Genomic DNA, 14,903 nt, shown 5'->3' on the forward strand with positions numbered 1-14,903 from the left:
TACTGTGTGCGTGTGTGTGTGTGTGTGTGAGAGAGAGAGAGAGAGTTGAATTATTGATAACATGACATTTGTCATTTGGTGCTCCTTACGATTATATAATTTTTTCTTTAACATATAATAAGTTATTTTTTCAAGAGAAAATAATTGATGAGAGAGACATCTCCTGCAGCTATGCCAAAAGTTAATATTAGTAGTAAAAAAGGTAAAAAAGAATAATTGGCATGCCGAAGTAGTAAATATGATTTTTTTATTTATTTTTGGTAAAATAGTAACTAATCTCAAATTTGAACTTTTACCAAGCAACAACAACCCTACCTGTAACATCAAAAAAAATATTCCCCTTCCTATTATTCTTCGATAAGAAATACTATCAATGAATTTGATGGACAATCAATATCTTGTCACATCAAAAAATGGGCTCCCAAATTTTAATATATTTTTTTAAAACTTTAAAAATAATAATACTAATAGAATGTGGATTTACAAGCTAGTTTTAGGCTGATTCCTAAAAAAATTGTCAAGGGTATGGTTCGGTTGGCTAACTGCTTTAAAATTTCTGTATTTGCATAAACATATACTAGTGGACTTTTTCTCTTACATTCTGGGCTTTATACCAACCATATCTCACTTCAAGAAAACTTGTTATACCAACTGGGAAAAATGCTTGGCACTCACTATTTTTAAGCTTTGAATCTTTCTTAAATTCAAGATCTGATGCACTGGAATCATAAAACCCTAAGAGGGAAAAACAAAAACAAAAACAAAAAAATGCTTCGTACAATGGTAAGTGCAATAAGGCGGGTTAAAATTATATATATATATATATATATATATAGACACACACACACCTAATATTCCTCTCCCAAAACCCCCTGATAAAAGGAATCGCATAAGTTTAAGACTTACAAACTTTCTTATGATCAGATTACCCACAAGCAACAATTTTCTTGCTATAAAATGAAAAATGTAGGGACAGCTAGAAATGCTAAGAAGTACTAATAGTTTCTTTGTTATTGATAATTTGATAGATATGAATCAGTTCTTGATGATATGAATTTACCGATAAGATATTACATTTGCAACTGAAGCAAGATAGAAGTGCCGAACACAATACCCCATGAAATTGGGGTGGCACAATGACCAATTCAGGTCCATATTGCTCATCAAGAAATTCAAGAAGCGCCTTAAAGTTCATCATGATGTTTCTCATTCACCGAAGGAGTTTCGGGTCTGAATTCAAGAAGATACCTAGCAGCCAACGACGCGTGAAGTGCAGCTCCATAAGGTAGTGATTCTTCATTGATTTTGAAGTAGGGAGAGTGCGGTGATGCGAGCTTTCCCTTTGTTTCATTCTTCATTCCAAGGAAGGAGAAATAACCGGGTATCACCTCTTGGTAAAATGAAAAATCCTCAGACCCCATCAATGATGGCATGTCTTTAACATTAGCAACGCCAAGCATATCTCCTGCAACATTTCGAAAGTATTCATGCAACCCCTTGTCATTTATGGTAGCAGGGAAGATCGGTTGCTCCTTTTCCAGGAAATTAACACTTGCATTGCACCTTTGTACAGCGGCTTGCTGTATTATTACCTGTAAGTGAAGAGAACTAGCTTGTGTAAAGTAAAAAATAAGGAAATTAATTGGGTGAATACAAAATAATGTTCATAGAAAAGGTTGAAAATTATAATATCCAGAAAGAATTTAAAGAATAATGTCCATAGAAAATGAAAATTGTTATGACTTGATTTTGCGGTGTATTTAGGGAAAAAAAAAAAAAAAATGAAGAAAGAAGAAAAAGAAGAAAAGAAGCAGCAAATAGGTGTTTTGGTTTGTCCAAGGTTATATATAAGCTTTAAGTGATTTTCGAATCATTTATACGAATATTTCTCACTAACTTAGAAATGCAAAACCCGAAAATATTGGGGAAAATAAAAAATATCTAGTAATTTAAGAATTGTCATAAAAGTTGCTAACATCGTCTAATGTTACCTCCTCAATTCGTTGCCTGAGATGCATCATGCTTTCCTTTGAGAAGGCTCGGAATGTGCCGCCAATGGTAACAGAATCTGGAATAACATTGAATGCACCACCTCCTTGGAATTTAGCAACTGTTACTACCTGAAAGTGTATATATTTTAGAGCGGGGCCATAGGATTGTTAGAAGGAATAAATGATTCTTCATAACTGAGAAAAGTCAGAACTCCAAGAAATGTAGAAACAGAAGCAAGTAAATGTCCTTTGTTTTTTCAAAAAGACAATCTTAGAGCACATCCCATGAAAGAAGTCAAAGGGACCAACTTAGAGGCCAAATTCAGTTCGGCAGTGCCAGTCACTACTCAGAAAACCTAATAATGGTACCTCTTTTGCATCTTGCTCTCATGACAGCAGCACCCTTCTGTATATTGATATGATTTGCAGATTAATTATATAAAATGCCAGTTCATTCTCTTTACAACATTTGAAAATGACAGATTAAATATATGAAAGAGGAAAAACAGGTATTCTAGAGTAATAGTGGTTGAAAGTTTCAGCTACAGCACTTCTTAATTTAAGCCCCAAAAAAATAAAAAATAAAAATAAAATGTAAGTTGAAAATTAAAATGTACCTGAGAGTCCAGTGGATCAGCTTCTCGTGAAACAAGAAGCTGTAAGCTGACAATCACGTTTGAAGCTGCTAATATTGGGTCTATTGAGTGCTGAGGAATAGCTGCATGACCTCCCCTTCCACTAATCACTGCTTCGAAAACACCACTCGCAGCCAAAAGAGGTCCAGGTTTGGATGCCACTTGGCCTACAGGTAATTTGGGAGCAACATGCAGCCCAAAGATAGCTTCAACATTCTCTAGTACTCCAGCATCGATCATTTTCTTTGCCCCTGCACCTCCTTCCTCTGCTGGTTGAAAAACAAGTACAACTGTTCCCTAGTGAACTCAAAAGTAACAAAGGAAACAATTTAAGGATATATAAGATAAGGCACAACGACGCCTACCGAAAAATAAGAAAGAAAGGAGAATAATAAAAGGGGAAGGAGGATGAAGAAAAGAGAAATCTAGAATGCACTTAAACTTCACATAAAGGCCAATAACCATCATTGTGACAAGTCTCTATTTATATAATTGCAATAAGATCAATCTATTTTATGACGCTAGGTAAAATCTGTGGTTTATTTATTGACTAGTCGATACATTCATAATGTACAACCACCTTATAAAGAAGGCATACAAACCAGGTTTAAAGGCATCTTTTTGTAATTGGGAGTATCGTAGTGTTTTAGTACCTTGTAGGGCTTGTAATATTTTCTGGAAGTCAGTTTTGAAAGCATGTAAGCCACTTATTTTATAAGTATGAGATGTGAAGAGTCCTAAGATTTTGCATCTCTTAAGGCTAGAAGATATTGAAAAGTGTGCTTGTCTAGATCGCTAACAACATTAATGGAATAATAAGCTCTAACACAAGAAAAGAATACTAGCAAGCCTCCACAGAGAGTGTAGAATTTTATAAGGCTAATAGCAATGGAATATTCATTCTGCACCTCTAAAGTAAAAAATGTTAGGGTCAGTGCAACTTGCAAGGTGCAATGGTAAAAACTTGGACTGTCTATATATTCATGTCCAAGTCACAGAGCACTAAAGGTGGTGTATATACCCAATCCACTTCTTCCAACACCTGTAATTTTGGGGTTAAAAATTAACATATTGATCTTTCAACTTTAGAAAACAACTTTGAAATATTTAAATCCATTGAAACCATAATGGAGAACTAGGAACTACTTCGAAAACTCTCTCTTATAACATACACTTCCACCAAATATTTTTCTTTTGTTTTCCTAATGAGCTTATGATCCTGCCTCTTACATGTGCACACTTGCGCTATCAATAGACCAGATTTTAATTTAAATCTGAACTGATCCAATCCAATTATCAGCAAGAGTTGCTTCAATAACCTGAAAATGATCTGAATCCATCAAACCCTATAACTAATGAATCAAACAAGGATAGAGGCCAATCCGATCCAATAATGACCAAATACAACAAGCATAATAGGTGGCTGCATTTGCCATTTCAATTATCTCTATAGCCCCATGGGAGCAATTGGGTCGAGATGGTAAGGATTTGAATGCGGTACCACTGTACCAGGCATCGGTAATCCATGGTGAAGATCACTGCAGGTGTTTTGGCTACAAGCCTACGACGGATCACTCGTGAGGTGCTTTGGAAATGCCACAAGGGTGGCTTCGCTAGGTGAGACCATGTGTGGTTGCAGATGAAATGAACTCTCAAATTTTTTCTCATAAAAAATAACTCCCTCTCAATGCCAAGAGAATTCTTTTAGAAGATGAACTAAAATTACCACTTCTAGATGCCTCCACTTCACAGAATCCCTGACCTCTTTGCGAATTCCATCCCTGTGACGGAAATCAAAGAAACAAAACTTCTACCAATTCATGCTTCAGTCTTGCACTGCTAAAAAATATACAATCCTAGTGAATTATACGCCTTAAAAAGTACCAACGGAATGCCGCAAGTAAAGCCTCTATACCCTCTGTAATAGTGAAGAGGCCCAGAAAAACTGCCCAGGAAGTAGATTCCACACGCAATGCATCAATCTAAAACGGTACTCTCCTACACTTTCCCTCTGAAAAAGCAAATATTCAAACTCATTATGCGACTTCTGGTAGCTTTTCAGACCCGCAATTCATAAGGCCCTCTACCTATGTAGACAACCAGCCTCCCAAAACTTACAAGTTACAAGACAACAACTGTCACCACAGGAACATCCAGTTCACTTCATATCTGCGCAATTATTTCCTAAAAAGTTTTTTGTTAACAAAAGTGTGTTTTACAATTCCAAAACCCTTACACTAATCGTAAAACCAATCAACTCCTAGTACATGAAATCACCACCTACACATCTCCCACCGAAAAGAAAGTTCTGTATAAGTTCTCAAGACAATCAGCCACTAACATAGGAATGCTAAAATTGGATTAAAATGAGGGCAAACTAAACAACATTCAGTGGCAGTCTACCTCTCTTTAACAACATATTACATTACTCACTAGCCAACCTCCTTCAAACTTTTGACACCTGTTTCAAACCAGTTTTAATTAATAAGCCAAACGCAAACAGGTGGTTAGAATAGAGCTCCACTTGTAGCCCAGAACTCTTGCCCAGCACTCCCATTTCTCGCTCCGAATCATAGATATGGCTATAAGATAACGTCCAGTTTCTGTACTAGCTTGCACAATTAGAATAATAAGAGACATGCATCCAAAGACAAATGCCCAAAAAACACGAAGATTAGCAACCATCATATGAAGAATAGTAAACAAATTACACCACATAACATGTATCAGAAAAATGGCAAGCAATCATAAAATGAACCTGTAATAGTTCACGATGCTCTTGAAGAATCTTCGCAGCACCAAGAAGCATTGCAACATGACCATCGTGCCCACAAGCATGCATCTTTCCTGGAATTTTACTCTTGTGCTCCCACTCCACCATTTCCTATGAAATCACAACATCCTCAGTATACTCGAAATCAAATCTCCTAAATCCCTTCCAAAACCTTAATCAAAAGAAACACTCATACCAATATAATCCCTCTTGCCTAAATTCATTTATACAATAGAAACAATGAAAGCTCATCATTTACACTCAACATCAAGACATGTACTGCAAATTCTTATCAAAATGACACTATTACAAACACCCTTAATATAACTAAATCCATTCACAACATGGGTCAAAAAAATTGATAACAAATTCTTAAAATTTAAAGAAACCTGCTAACAATAAAGACCCCATTATTCAGACTCAACAGCAAGACATGCAGGCCAATTCTAAACAAAATGACAATATTACAAGCACCCTTAATATATTAAATGAAATCAAAACATAAGCCAAAATATTGAAGAAAAAAATCTTAAAATCTAAAGAAACCTGCATAGCAAGAGCATCCATGTCTGCCCGAATCGCTACGAAAGGGGGTTTCCCAGAACCGATAAAGCCGATGATACCAGTAACTGCAATTGGGTGTTTGTAGGGAATACCCATCTTATCAAGCTCTGCCATTACAAGCTTACTAGTCTCGAATTCCTCGTAACCCAGTTCCGGATTCTCATGTATCTTCCTCCTAATACTCACAATCCAATCAGACACCTCTGGTTTCTTGGCAAAAGTGAGGAAATTTTTGGGGATTTCAGAGAGTTCATTTGAGCTCAAAGAAGAAGCTGAGAAAGTGGGTAGTGGACCAAACAAGGGAAGAGTGAAAATCAGTAATACCCAATTGAAGAAACTCATAGCTTTTCTGTAAACTGAATTTTGAAACTCGAAGAACTGTCGGTTGTGGTCAAACCATGTGAGATAAATTTTGAGGTGATTCTGTTGAAGCAAGATCGGAGTATATAGTCAATCTCCGTCTTTATTTTTCTTTCTTTTATATTCCTTCGTTTTCCTGCAATTGTTATTTGTTCTTTCACGACTCATGGCCCTTTTAGAAATGAGGAATGTTATATTCTAACCTCGCGTGCATAATTTGAATTGTACACGTGCTTAAATGACACATCTGAGAATGAAGCGCAGATATGTCTAGTCATATACTTTAATGAAGTTATTTATTCTCATTTAATTTTGGTCATTCAATAATTAAAACTTTTTTTAATAACTATTTTTTTTTTCTTTTTTTTTTTTTTGCTAAAAAAATAATATTATTGACAACTTTGACACCTGACATTAAAACCAAATATGCCGAGTAATTATAAAATTTCAACTTAAATAAACATCATTACTATTCTTATTTGTTTCTATAAAATACTACAATTTTTTTTTTTCAGTTTTTCATAACTCATTTCCTTATATTTTCAGTTTCCTTCTTTTTGTTTTTGTTTATAGAGTCACATAAATTATTAGTTTTAATCATTATAGTAATGAACAAATGTGTATCTAATTATATATAAGATATTCAATCTTAAATATTTATGCCTTAGAGAGATGCAATGTGAAGTATATATAAAATACATATATAATTTGATATATACGATGATTGAAAAACATATACAATTTAATATACACGGTGATTGAAACTTTAATCGCCAATAAAGATAATATATTAAGATAAAACCTAAAAAATGGACTATAATTTTCCAAATAGTTAATTACTTTATATTTTAAAATGAGTTTCATTATATTTAACACATAGCCACATAAACTCGATGAAATAGTAGGTTTTTATTTATTGGGATAAATAACGGTATTCTATTTGTTAAGGTAAAGTGCAAAAAAAAACCCCTTAAACTACGTTGAATTTGTAAATAACCCCCTTGAACTATATTTTGTGCATAAAACCCCCTAAACTATCTCATTTTATTGTAACATACCCTAAAGACTATACTATATTTCATTAAATGACCATAATGCCCCCTTCTTATTGAATTATATTTAATATATTTTTCTTATCTAAATAAATTATGAGAAAGATTATACTAATTTGATGAGATATTTTTCATTAAATTTGCATAAATTGACATTTAGTTTTTTAATTAATTATTTAAATAAAAAAATTTCGTATATATTTTTTTAAAAAATTAATTAATTTTAAAATTTTTAATGAATATATTACATGAAAAGAAGGTATTTTTTTCAAAAGTATTTTATTAAATTTTCATCAATATATTTTATGAAAAAAATGATATTTGTTTACTATAAAAATGTTTAAATTGGTTTATAATACGTTTTATTATAAGTAATAAAGTTTTAATAATAAGTTAATCAATTTAGAAAATAGTAGTTACAACTTACAAATCTATATATATATTTTTTTCATTTTTATGATAAATTAATACTAAAAATAAAATTAAGGTAAATAGTATAATTAATATTTACATAAGAGAAAAGATAATAAAAATAATTTAATAAGAAATAAAAATTTTAATGAGAAAGTTAAAATAAAATAGTCTTTTGTGATGAATTTGTCCTTTATTGCAACAAATCAATAGTTCAGGGGGCGGTTTTTAGTTTAGGGAGGTTATTTGCGAAAGGGCAATAATTTAGAAGAGTTTTTTTGCACTTAACCCCTATTTTTTATCCTGCCAATTAATTCCCACTGTACAGTAGGGGAGATTCAACCCTTGGCCTTCCAAAATGAAATGAGAGGAAATATCACTATGCCACCTTGTGTTTACTATAAAGCATTAAATCTGTTGTCCTAGCTAGATAGCTAAATAATCTTTACTCATACAAAACGAAAAATGCTTCTAACAGAATGAGAAAATGTTGCAAATTTTCATCCATGGACAAAGCCCCATCAAATTAGGGCTCTTAATTCCCATTCTCTATTAACCATTAGTGTCAACTTCTGTTGTTTTGGATGATTTAGGAGGATCACCTAATACAACCAGTTACACAGTTACATTATCATGTCACCACTGATGTAGTCCAAGTCATGCCTATGCAACCACTTGGATTGCTTCCTTCAAATACCAACACCAATCCTCAAAACCAACAAATAAAGCATTTGTTTTCAACAAGTTTTGAACTCTCTATTCAACAAAAACCATTAAAAGGCTAATGATGTTTCTCACTCACCAAAACACAATACAATACCCCAAGAAATTGGTGTGGCAAAATGACCAGTTCAAGTCCATATTGGTTATCAAGAAGCACCTTAAAGTTCATCGTGATGTTTCTCATTCATCAAAGGAGTTTCGGGTTGGAATTCAAGAAAATACCTAGCAGCCAATGACGCGTGAAGTGCAGCTCCATAAGGTAGTGATTCTTCATTGATTTTGAAGTAGGGAGAGTGCAGTGATGCAGTCTTTCCCTTTGTTTCATTCTTCATTCCAAGGAAGGAGAAGTAACCGGGTATCACCTCTTGGTAAAACGAAAAATCCTCAGACCCCATGAATGGTTGCATGTCTTTAACATTAGCAATGCCGAGCATATCTCCTGCAACATTTCGAAAGTATTTATGCAACCCTTTGTCATTTATGGTAGCAGGCAAGATCGGGTTCTCCTTTTCCAGGAAATTAACACTTGCATTGCACCTTTGTACAGCGGCTTGCCTTATTATTACCTGCAAGTGAAGATAATTAGCTTGTGAAAAGTACAAAATAGGGAAATTTATTGAGTGAATCGAAAATAACGTTAATAGAACAGGTTGAAAATTCTAATATCCAGAAAGAATTTAAAGAATAATGCTGATAGAGATCGAAAAATGTTACGACATGAGAAAGAAGTGTATTACCAAACGCATAAGCAAATAGGTGTTTTGGTTTCTCCGAGGTTATATATAAGCTTTTATGATTTTTGAATCATTTACACTAATATTTCTGACTGACTTAGAAATGAACCTTTTAGTGACAAATTAAATTCAATGCTTCACAAATATACTGAGGATAATTCAAAATTATTTGGTAATTTAATAATTGTCATAAAAGTTGCTAACATCGTCTAAATGCTACCTCCTCAATTCGCTGCCTAAGTTGCATCATGCTTTCCTTTGAGAAGGCTCGGAAGGTGCCACCAATGGTAACAGAATCTGGAATAACATTGAATGCACCACCTCCTTGGAATTTTGCGACTGTTACCACCTGCAAGTGTATATTTTGGAACAGGACCATAGGATTGTTAGAAAGAATACGTGATTCTTCATGACTCAGAAAAGTCTGAACTCCAAGAAAATGTAGAAACAAAAGCAAGTCCTGTGCTTTTTCCAAAATGACTAATCTTAGAGCACATCCCACGAAAGAACAACTTGAGGCTGAACTCAGTTCAGCAGTGCCAGATACTACTCAGAAAACCTAATAATGGTACCTATTTTGGAGCATCTTGCTCTCATGAGAGCAGAACCCTTCTGTAATCTGTATACTGATATGGTTTGCAGCTAATGGCAATGGTGACAAACAAAAATAATTCAAGGGAATAAAACTCAAGTACAGTCTGAAACAGAAATTCCAATTCATTCCCTCGACAACATCTGAAAATGGCAGATTAATTAATTATATGAAAGAGCCAAAACAGGTATTCTAGAGTAAAATATTGGTTGAAAGTTTCACCCAAATAAAAAATATATAAAAAGAAAAAGAACAAATGTAAGTTGAAATTAAAATGTACCTGAGAGTCCAGTGGATCAGCTTCTCGTGAAACAAGATGCTGCAAGCTGACAATCACATTTGACGCTGCTAATATTGGGTCTATTGAGTGCTGAGGAATCGCTGCATGACCTCCTCTTCCACTAATCACTGCTTCGAAAAAGCCACTTGCAGCCAAAAGAGGTCCAGGTCTGGAGTCCACTTGACCTACAGGTAAGTCAGGAGCAACATGCAGCCCAAAGATAGCTTCAACATTCTCTAGTACTCCAGCATCGATCATTTTCTTTGCCCCTGCACCTCCTTCCTCTGCTGGTTGAAAAACAAGTACAACTGTACCCTAGTGAACCCAAAAGTAACAAAGGAGACAATTCAAGCAAATATAAGGTAAGGGGCAACAACACCTACTGAAAAAAGGAAGGAGAATAATAAAAAGGGAAGGAGGACAAAGAAAAGAGAAATCTGGAATGCACTTAAACTTCATACAATGGTCAATAACCATGATCGTGACAACCCTCTGTTTATATTATTGCAATAAGATTAATCTATTTTATGACGCTTGGTAAAATATGTTCTTTATTTATTGATTAGTCACCACATTCATACTGTACAACCAGCTTCTAAAAAAAGCATATAAACCAGGTGTAATGGCATCTTTTTTGTAACTGGGAGTATCGTAGTGTTTTAGTACCTTGTAAGGCTTGTAATATTTTCTGGAAGGCTGTTTTGAAATCATGAAAGCCTCTCATTTTCCTTTTACGATGGCCATGAGATGTGAAGAGTCCTAAGATTTTGCACCTCTTACGGTTGGGAGAAAGTGAAAAGTGTGCTTGTCTAAATTGCTAACAACATTAATGGAATAATAAGATCTAACACAAGAAATGCACACTAGCAAGCCTCCACAGAGTGTAGAATTTTATAACGCTAATAGCAACAGAATATTTCATTCAGCCCTCTCAGGTAAAGAATGTTAGGGTCATTGCTAGGCACAATGATAAAAACTTACTATCTACATATTCATGTCCAAGTCCCAGAGCAATAAAGACACTTCTTCCAACATCCCTAATTTTTGGGTTAAAAATTATCGCATCAATCATTCAACTTCAGAAAACAACTTAGATAATATTTAAATCCAAAGAAATCATAATGGAGAACAAGGAGCTACTTTGAAACTTTCTCTTATAACATATACTTCCGCAAAATATGTTTCTTTTGTTTGCCTGCTGAGCTTATGATCCTGCCTCTTCCATGTGCACACTTGCCTATCAATGGACCAGATTTTAATTTAGACCTGAATTGAATCCAATCCAATTATCTGCAAGAGTTGATCCAATAACATGATTATGATTTTAACCCATCAAACCCTATATCTAATGAATCAAACATGGATAGAGGCCAATTCGATCCAGTAATGATCAAATATGATAAGCACAATAGGTGGCTGCATTTGCCACTTCAATTATCTCTCTATCTCCAAGGGGGAAATTGGGTCGTTGAGTTGGTAAGGATTGGAACATGGTACTAGGCATCGGTCATGCATGGTGAAGATCATTACAGGTGTTTTGACTACAAGCCTACAAGCATCACTCGTGAGCTGCTTTGGATATGCCACACAAGGGTGGCTTCACTAGGTGAGACCATATGTGGTTGCAGATGAAATGAACTCTCAAAATTTTCCTCACAAACAATGAATCCCCCTCAATGCCAAGAGAATTCTTTTAGAAGATGAACTAAAATTACCACTTTTAGAATCCACTTAACTCACAGAATCCCTGACCTCTTTACAAATTCCAGCCCTGTGAAGCAAATCAAAGCAACAACGTCTACCAATTCATGCTTCAGTCTTGCACTAAAAATATAAAATTCTAGTGAATTACACCTTAAAACCACCAATGGTATGCTGCAAGTAAAGCCTCCATACCCTCTGTCATAGCGAAGAGCCTCAGAAAAAACTGCTGTGGGAGTAGATTCCAAAAACAATGCATCTTTCTAAAACTGTACTGGGACACAGTAGTACTGTCCAATATTCCCTCTGATAAGCAAATATTCTTTGAGAACTCATCCCTATGACTTCTATTAGCCTTTCAAACCCCCAATTTCATAAGGCTCCCTTCCCTTGTAGACAGCCAGCCTCCCAAAACTTACAAGTTACAAAACAACAACTGCTGCTACAGGAACTCCCTGATCACTTCATATCTCCACAATCATTTCCCAAAAAACTTTTTGCTAAAAAAAAGTGTGCTTTAAAATTCCGAAACCATTGAACTAATAGAAAAACAAACCAACTCCAAGTACATGAACTGATATTTGATATCATCGCCTAAACATTTCCCACCGAAAAGAAAGTACTGTATGAATTCTCAAGACAATCAGCCCCTAGCATAGGAATGTTGAAAATGGATAAAAATGTGGCAAGCTAAACAATAGCCAGTGGCAGTCTACCTCTCTTTGACAAAATATTGCATTTCTCACTATCCTTCAAACTTTTTACTACTGTCTCAAACCAGTTTCAATTAATAAGCCACACCCCTAGCCAAACCCTAACAGGTGGTTAGAGTAGAGCTCCACTTGCCACCCAGAACTCTTGCCAAGGACTCTCATTCCTCTGTCCCAGCCCTACAAATCCTAGATATGGCTATAAGATAATGTCCAGTTTCTGTACTAATTTGCACAATTAGAATAATAAAAGACATGCATCCAAAGACAAATGTCTGAAGAACACGAAGGTTAACAACCATCATATGAAGAATAGTAAACAAATTAAACCACATAACATGCATCAGAAAAACGGCGAGCAGTCATAGAATGAACCTGTAATAGTTCACGATGCTCTTGAAGAATCTTCGCAGCACCAAGAAGCATAGCAACATGACCATCGTGCCCACAAGCATGCATCTTTCCTGGAATTTTACTCTTGTGCTCCCACTCCACCATTTCCTATGAAATCACAACATCCTCAGAATACTTGAAAGCACATCTCCCGACTCCCTTCCCCAAACCTCAATCAAAAGAAACACTCATACCCATAAAATCCCTCTTGCCTAAATTCATTTATACAATATAAACGATAAAGACCTCATGATTCACACTCAACATCAAGACATGTACAAGTTCTTAACAAATTGACACTATGACAAACACCATTATTTCACTATTACAAACACCGTTAATATAATCAAATGCATTCACAACATAAGCCCACAAATTGAAAACAAATTCTTAAAATCAAATAAACCTGATAAAAATAAAGACCTTATCATTCAAACTCAACTTCAAGACATGTACTGAAAATTCTTAACAAAATGACACTATTATAAACACCCTTAATATATTTAAGCATTCACAACATAAGCCAAAAAATTGAAAACAAAATATAATAAGAAACCTGATTAAAAAAAAAAAGAACTCATCATTCATACTCAACATCAAGACATGTGCAACAATTTAACCAGATGACACTATTACAAACACCTTAATATATTAAATGAAATCAAAAAATAAGCTAAAAAATTAAAGGAAAAAAGTATTTAAAATTTAAAGAAACCTGCATAGGAAGAGCATCCATGTCTGCCCGAATCGCGACGAAAGGGGATTTTCCAGAACCTATAAAGCCGATGGTACCAGTGACTGCAATTGGGTGTTTGTAGGGAATACCCATCTTATCAAGCTCTGAAGTTATAAGCTTACTGGTCTCGAATTCCTCATAACCCAGTTCTGGATTCTCATGTATCTTCCTCCTAATGCTCACAATCCAATCAAAAACCTCTGGGTTTTTGGCAAAACTGAGGAAATTTTTGGGGATTTCCGAGAGTTCATTTGAGCTCAAAGAAGAAGCTGAGCAAGTGGGTAGTGGACCAAAGAAGGGAAGAATGAAAATCAAGAAGGCCCAATTGAAGAAACTCATAATTTCGCGGCAAAATGAGTACTGGAACTGGAAAGAAATGTTGATTACAGTATATTCTTCTCTCTCTTTTTCTTTTTTGGTTCGTCAACGACCCTTTTTCTTTTTCTTTTTTTCTTTTTTTCGTTTGGACGCGGCATATTTATATGATGTCATATAAATTTGATGATTACATGAACGGGTTAATTTAATATTAATGGCTAATTTGATTTCTTTTAAAATATAATAATAAATAAATAAATAAAACTATTGGGCTGTCCCAACGCTAACTGATACTTGGATAAGTCTGTTACAAATCACAAACTATTACAACTAGAATTGGATGTGGGCCATAGTAACCGTCTCAAGCCCAATAGCCCTAACCTAATCTTTATTGGGCTTCATCGTGAACATGAAGGTTTTGTACATCCAAGCAAGATGTCATTTTTGCGATGCAATATCTCATTCTATCTGTGTCAACCGTCAAAGTGTCAAGTCTATTATCAAGTCAAATTTAATTTTATTTAAAATTTGTCAAAATTATATTGATTTCGCTTATACCAATAAATATATATATATATTTCCTTCTTGCAATTTTTTTTTACTTTGAAATATTTATATTGATTCATGTAAAGAAATCTATTAATGTATTTTTTTTTCCCTTTTTTATATTACTTTAATATCAAAATATTTTATCAACTTACTAGTTTAAAGAGTTATTGATAATTAAATGATTTAATAATTAGTGAACTTCATATTATGAAGCTTTTAGTTGTTCTTTTTAATTAGCTATTGTAATGTGGCATGAAGATTCATTAAATATTTATCATAAGTTATTTTTTCAGAATACAAATTATTGAACTTGATTTGAAAAGAGTTATATCAAATATGTTGTCTTCAACTATATTACTAAATAATTTTACTCGTCATGAA

General features: G+C 34.2%; 2 protein-coding genes across 2 annotated transcripts; both read right to left on the bottom strand.

The window, feature by feature from the left end:
- Positions 1–983: 983 nt before the first annotated feature.
- On the bottom strand, positions 984–6,501 carry LOC132299245 (IAA-amino acid hydrolase ILR1-like 4). Its single transcript, XM_059795753.1, has 5 exons — positions 5,946–6,501; positions 5,385–5,510; positions 2,609–2,923; positions 1,992–2,120; positions 984–1,592 (listed from the first exon to the last, which is right to left on the bottom strand). Exons 1-5 carry the CDS (start codon positions 6,303–6,305, stop codon positions 1,185–1,187), a joined length of 1,338 nt encoding a protein of 445 aa, XP_059651736.1. The 5' UTR covers positions 6,306–6,501; the 3' UTR covers positions 984–1,184.
- Positions 6,502–8,145: 1,644 nt separating this feature from the next.
- Positions 8,146–14,133, bottom strand: LOC132299247 (IAA-amino acid hydrolase ILR1-like 4). The gene is made up of 5 exons (XM_059795756.1): positions 13,635–14,133; positions 12,902–13,027; positions 10,116–10,430; positions 9,464–9,592; positions 8,146–9,075 (listed from the first exon to the last, which is right to left on the bottom strand). The coding sequence occupies exons 1-5, from the start codon at positions 13,992–13,994 to the stop codon at positions 8,668–8,670; spliced, it is 1,338 nt and encodes a 445-aa protein (XP_059651739.1). The 5' UTR covers positions 13,995–14,133; the 3' UTR covers positions 8,146–8,667.
- Positions 14,134–14,903: the final 770 nt, after the last annotated feature.

This window comes from Cornus florida, unplaced genomic scaffold, assembly GCF_030987335.1.
Source record: "Cornus florida cultivar Cherokee Brave unplaced genomic scaffold, ASM3098733v1 CherokeeBrave_3.0.0_Hap2_Chr03, whole genome shotgun sequence".
Classification (NCBI taxonomy): Eukaryota; Viridiplantae; Streptophyta; class Magnoliopsida; order Cornales; family Cornaceae; genus Cornus; species Cornus florida.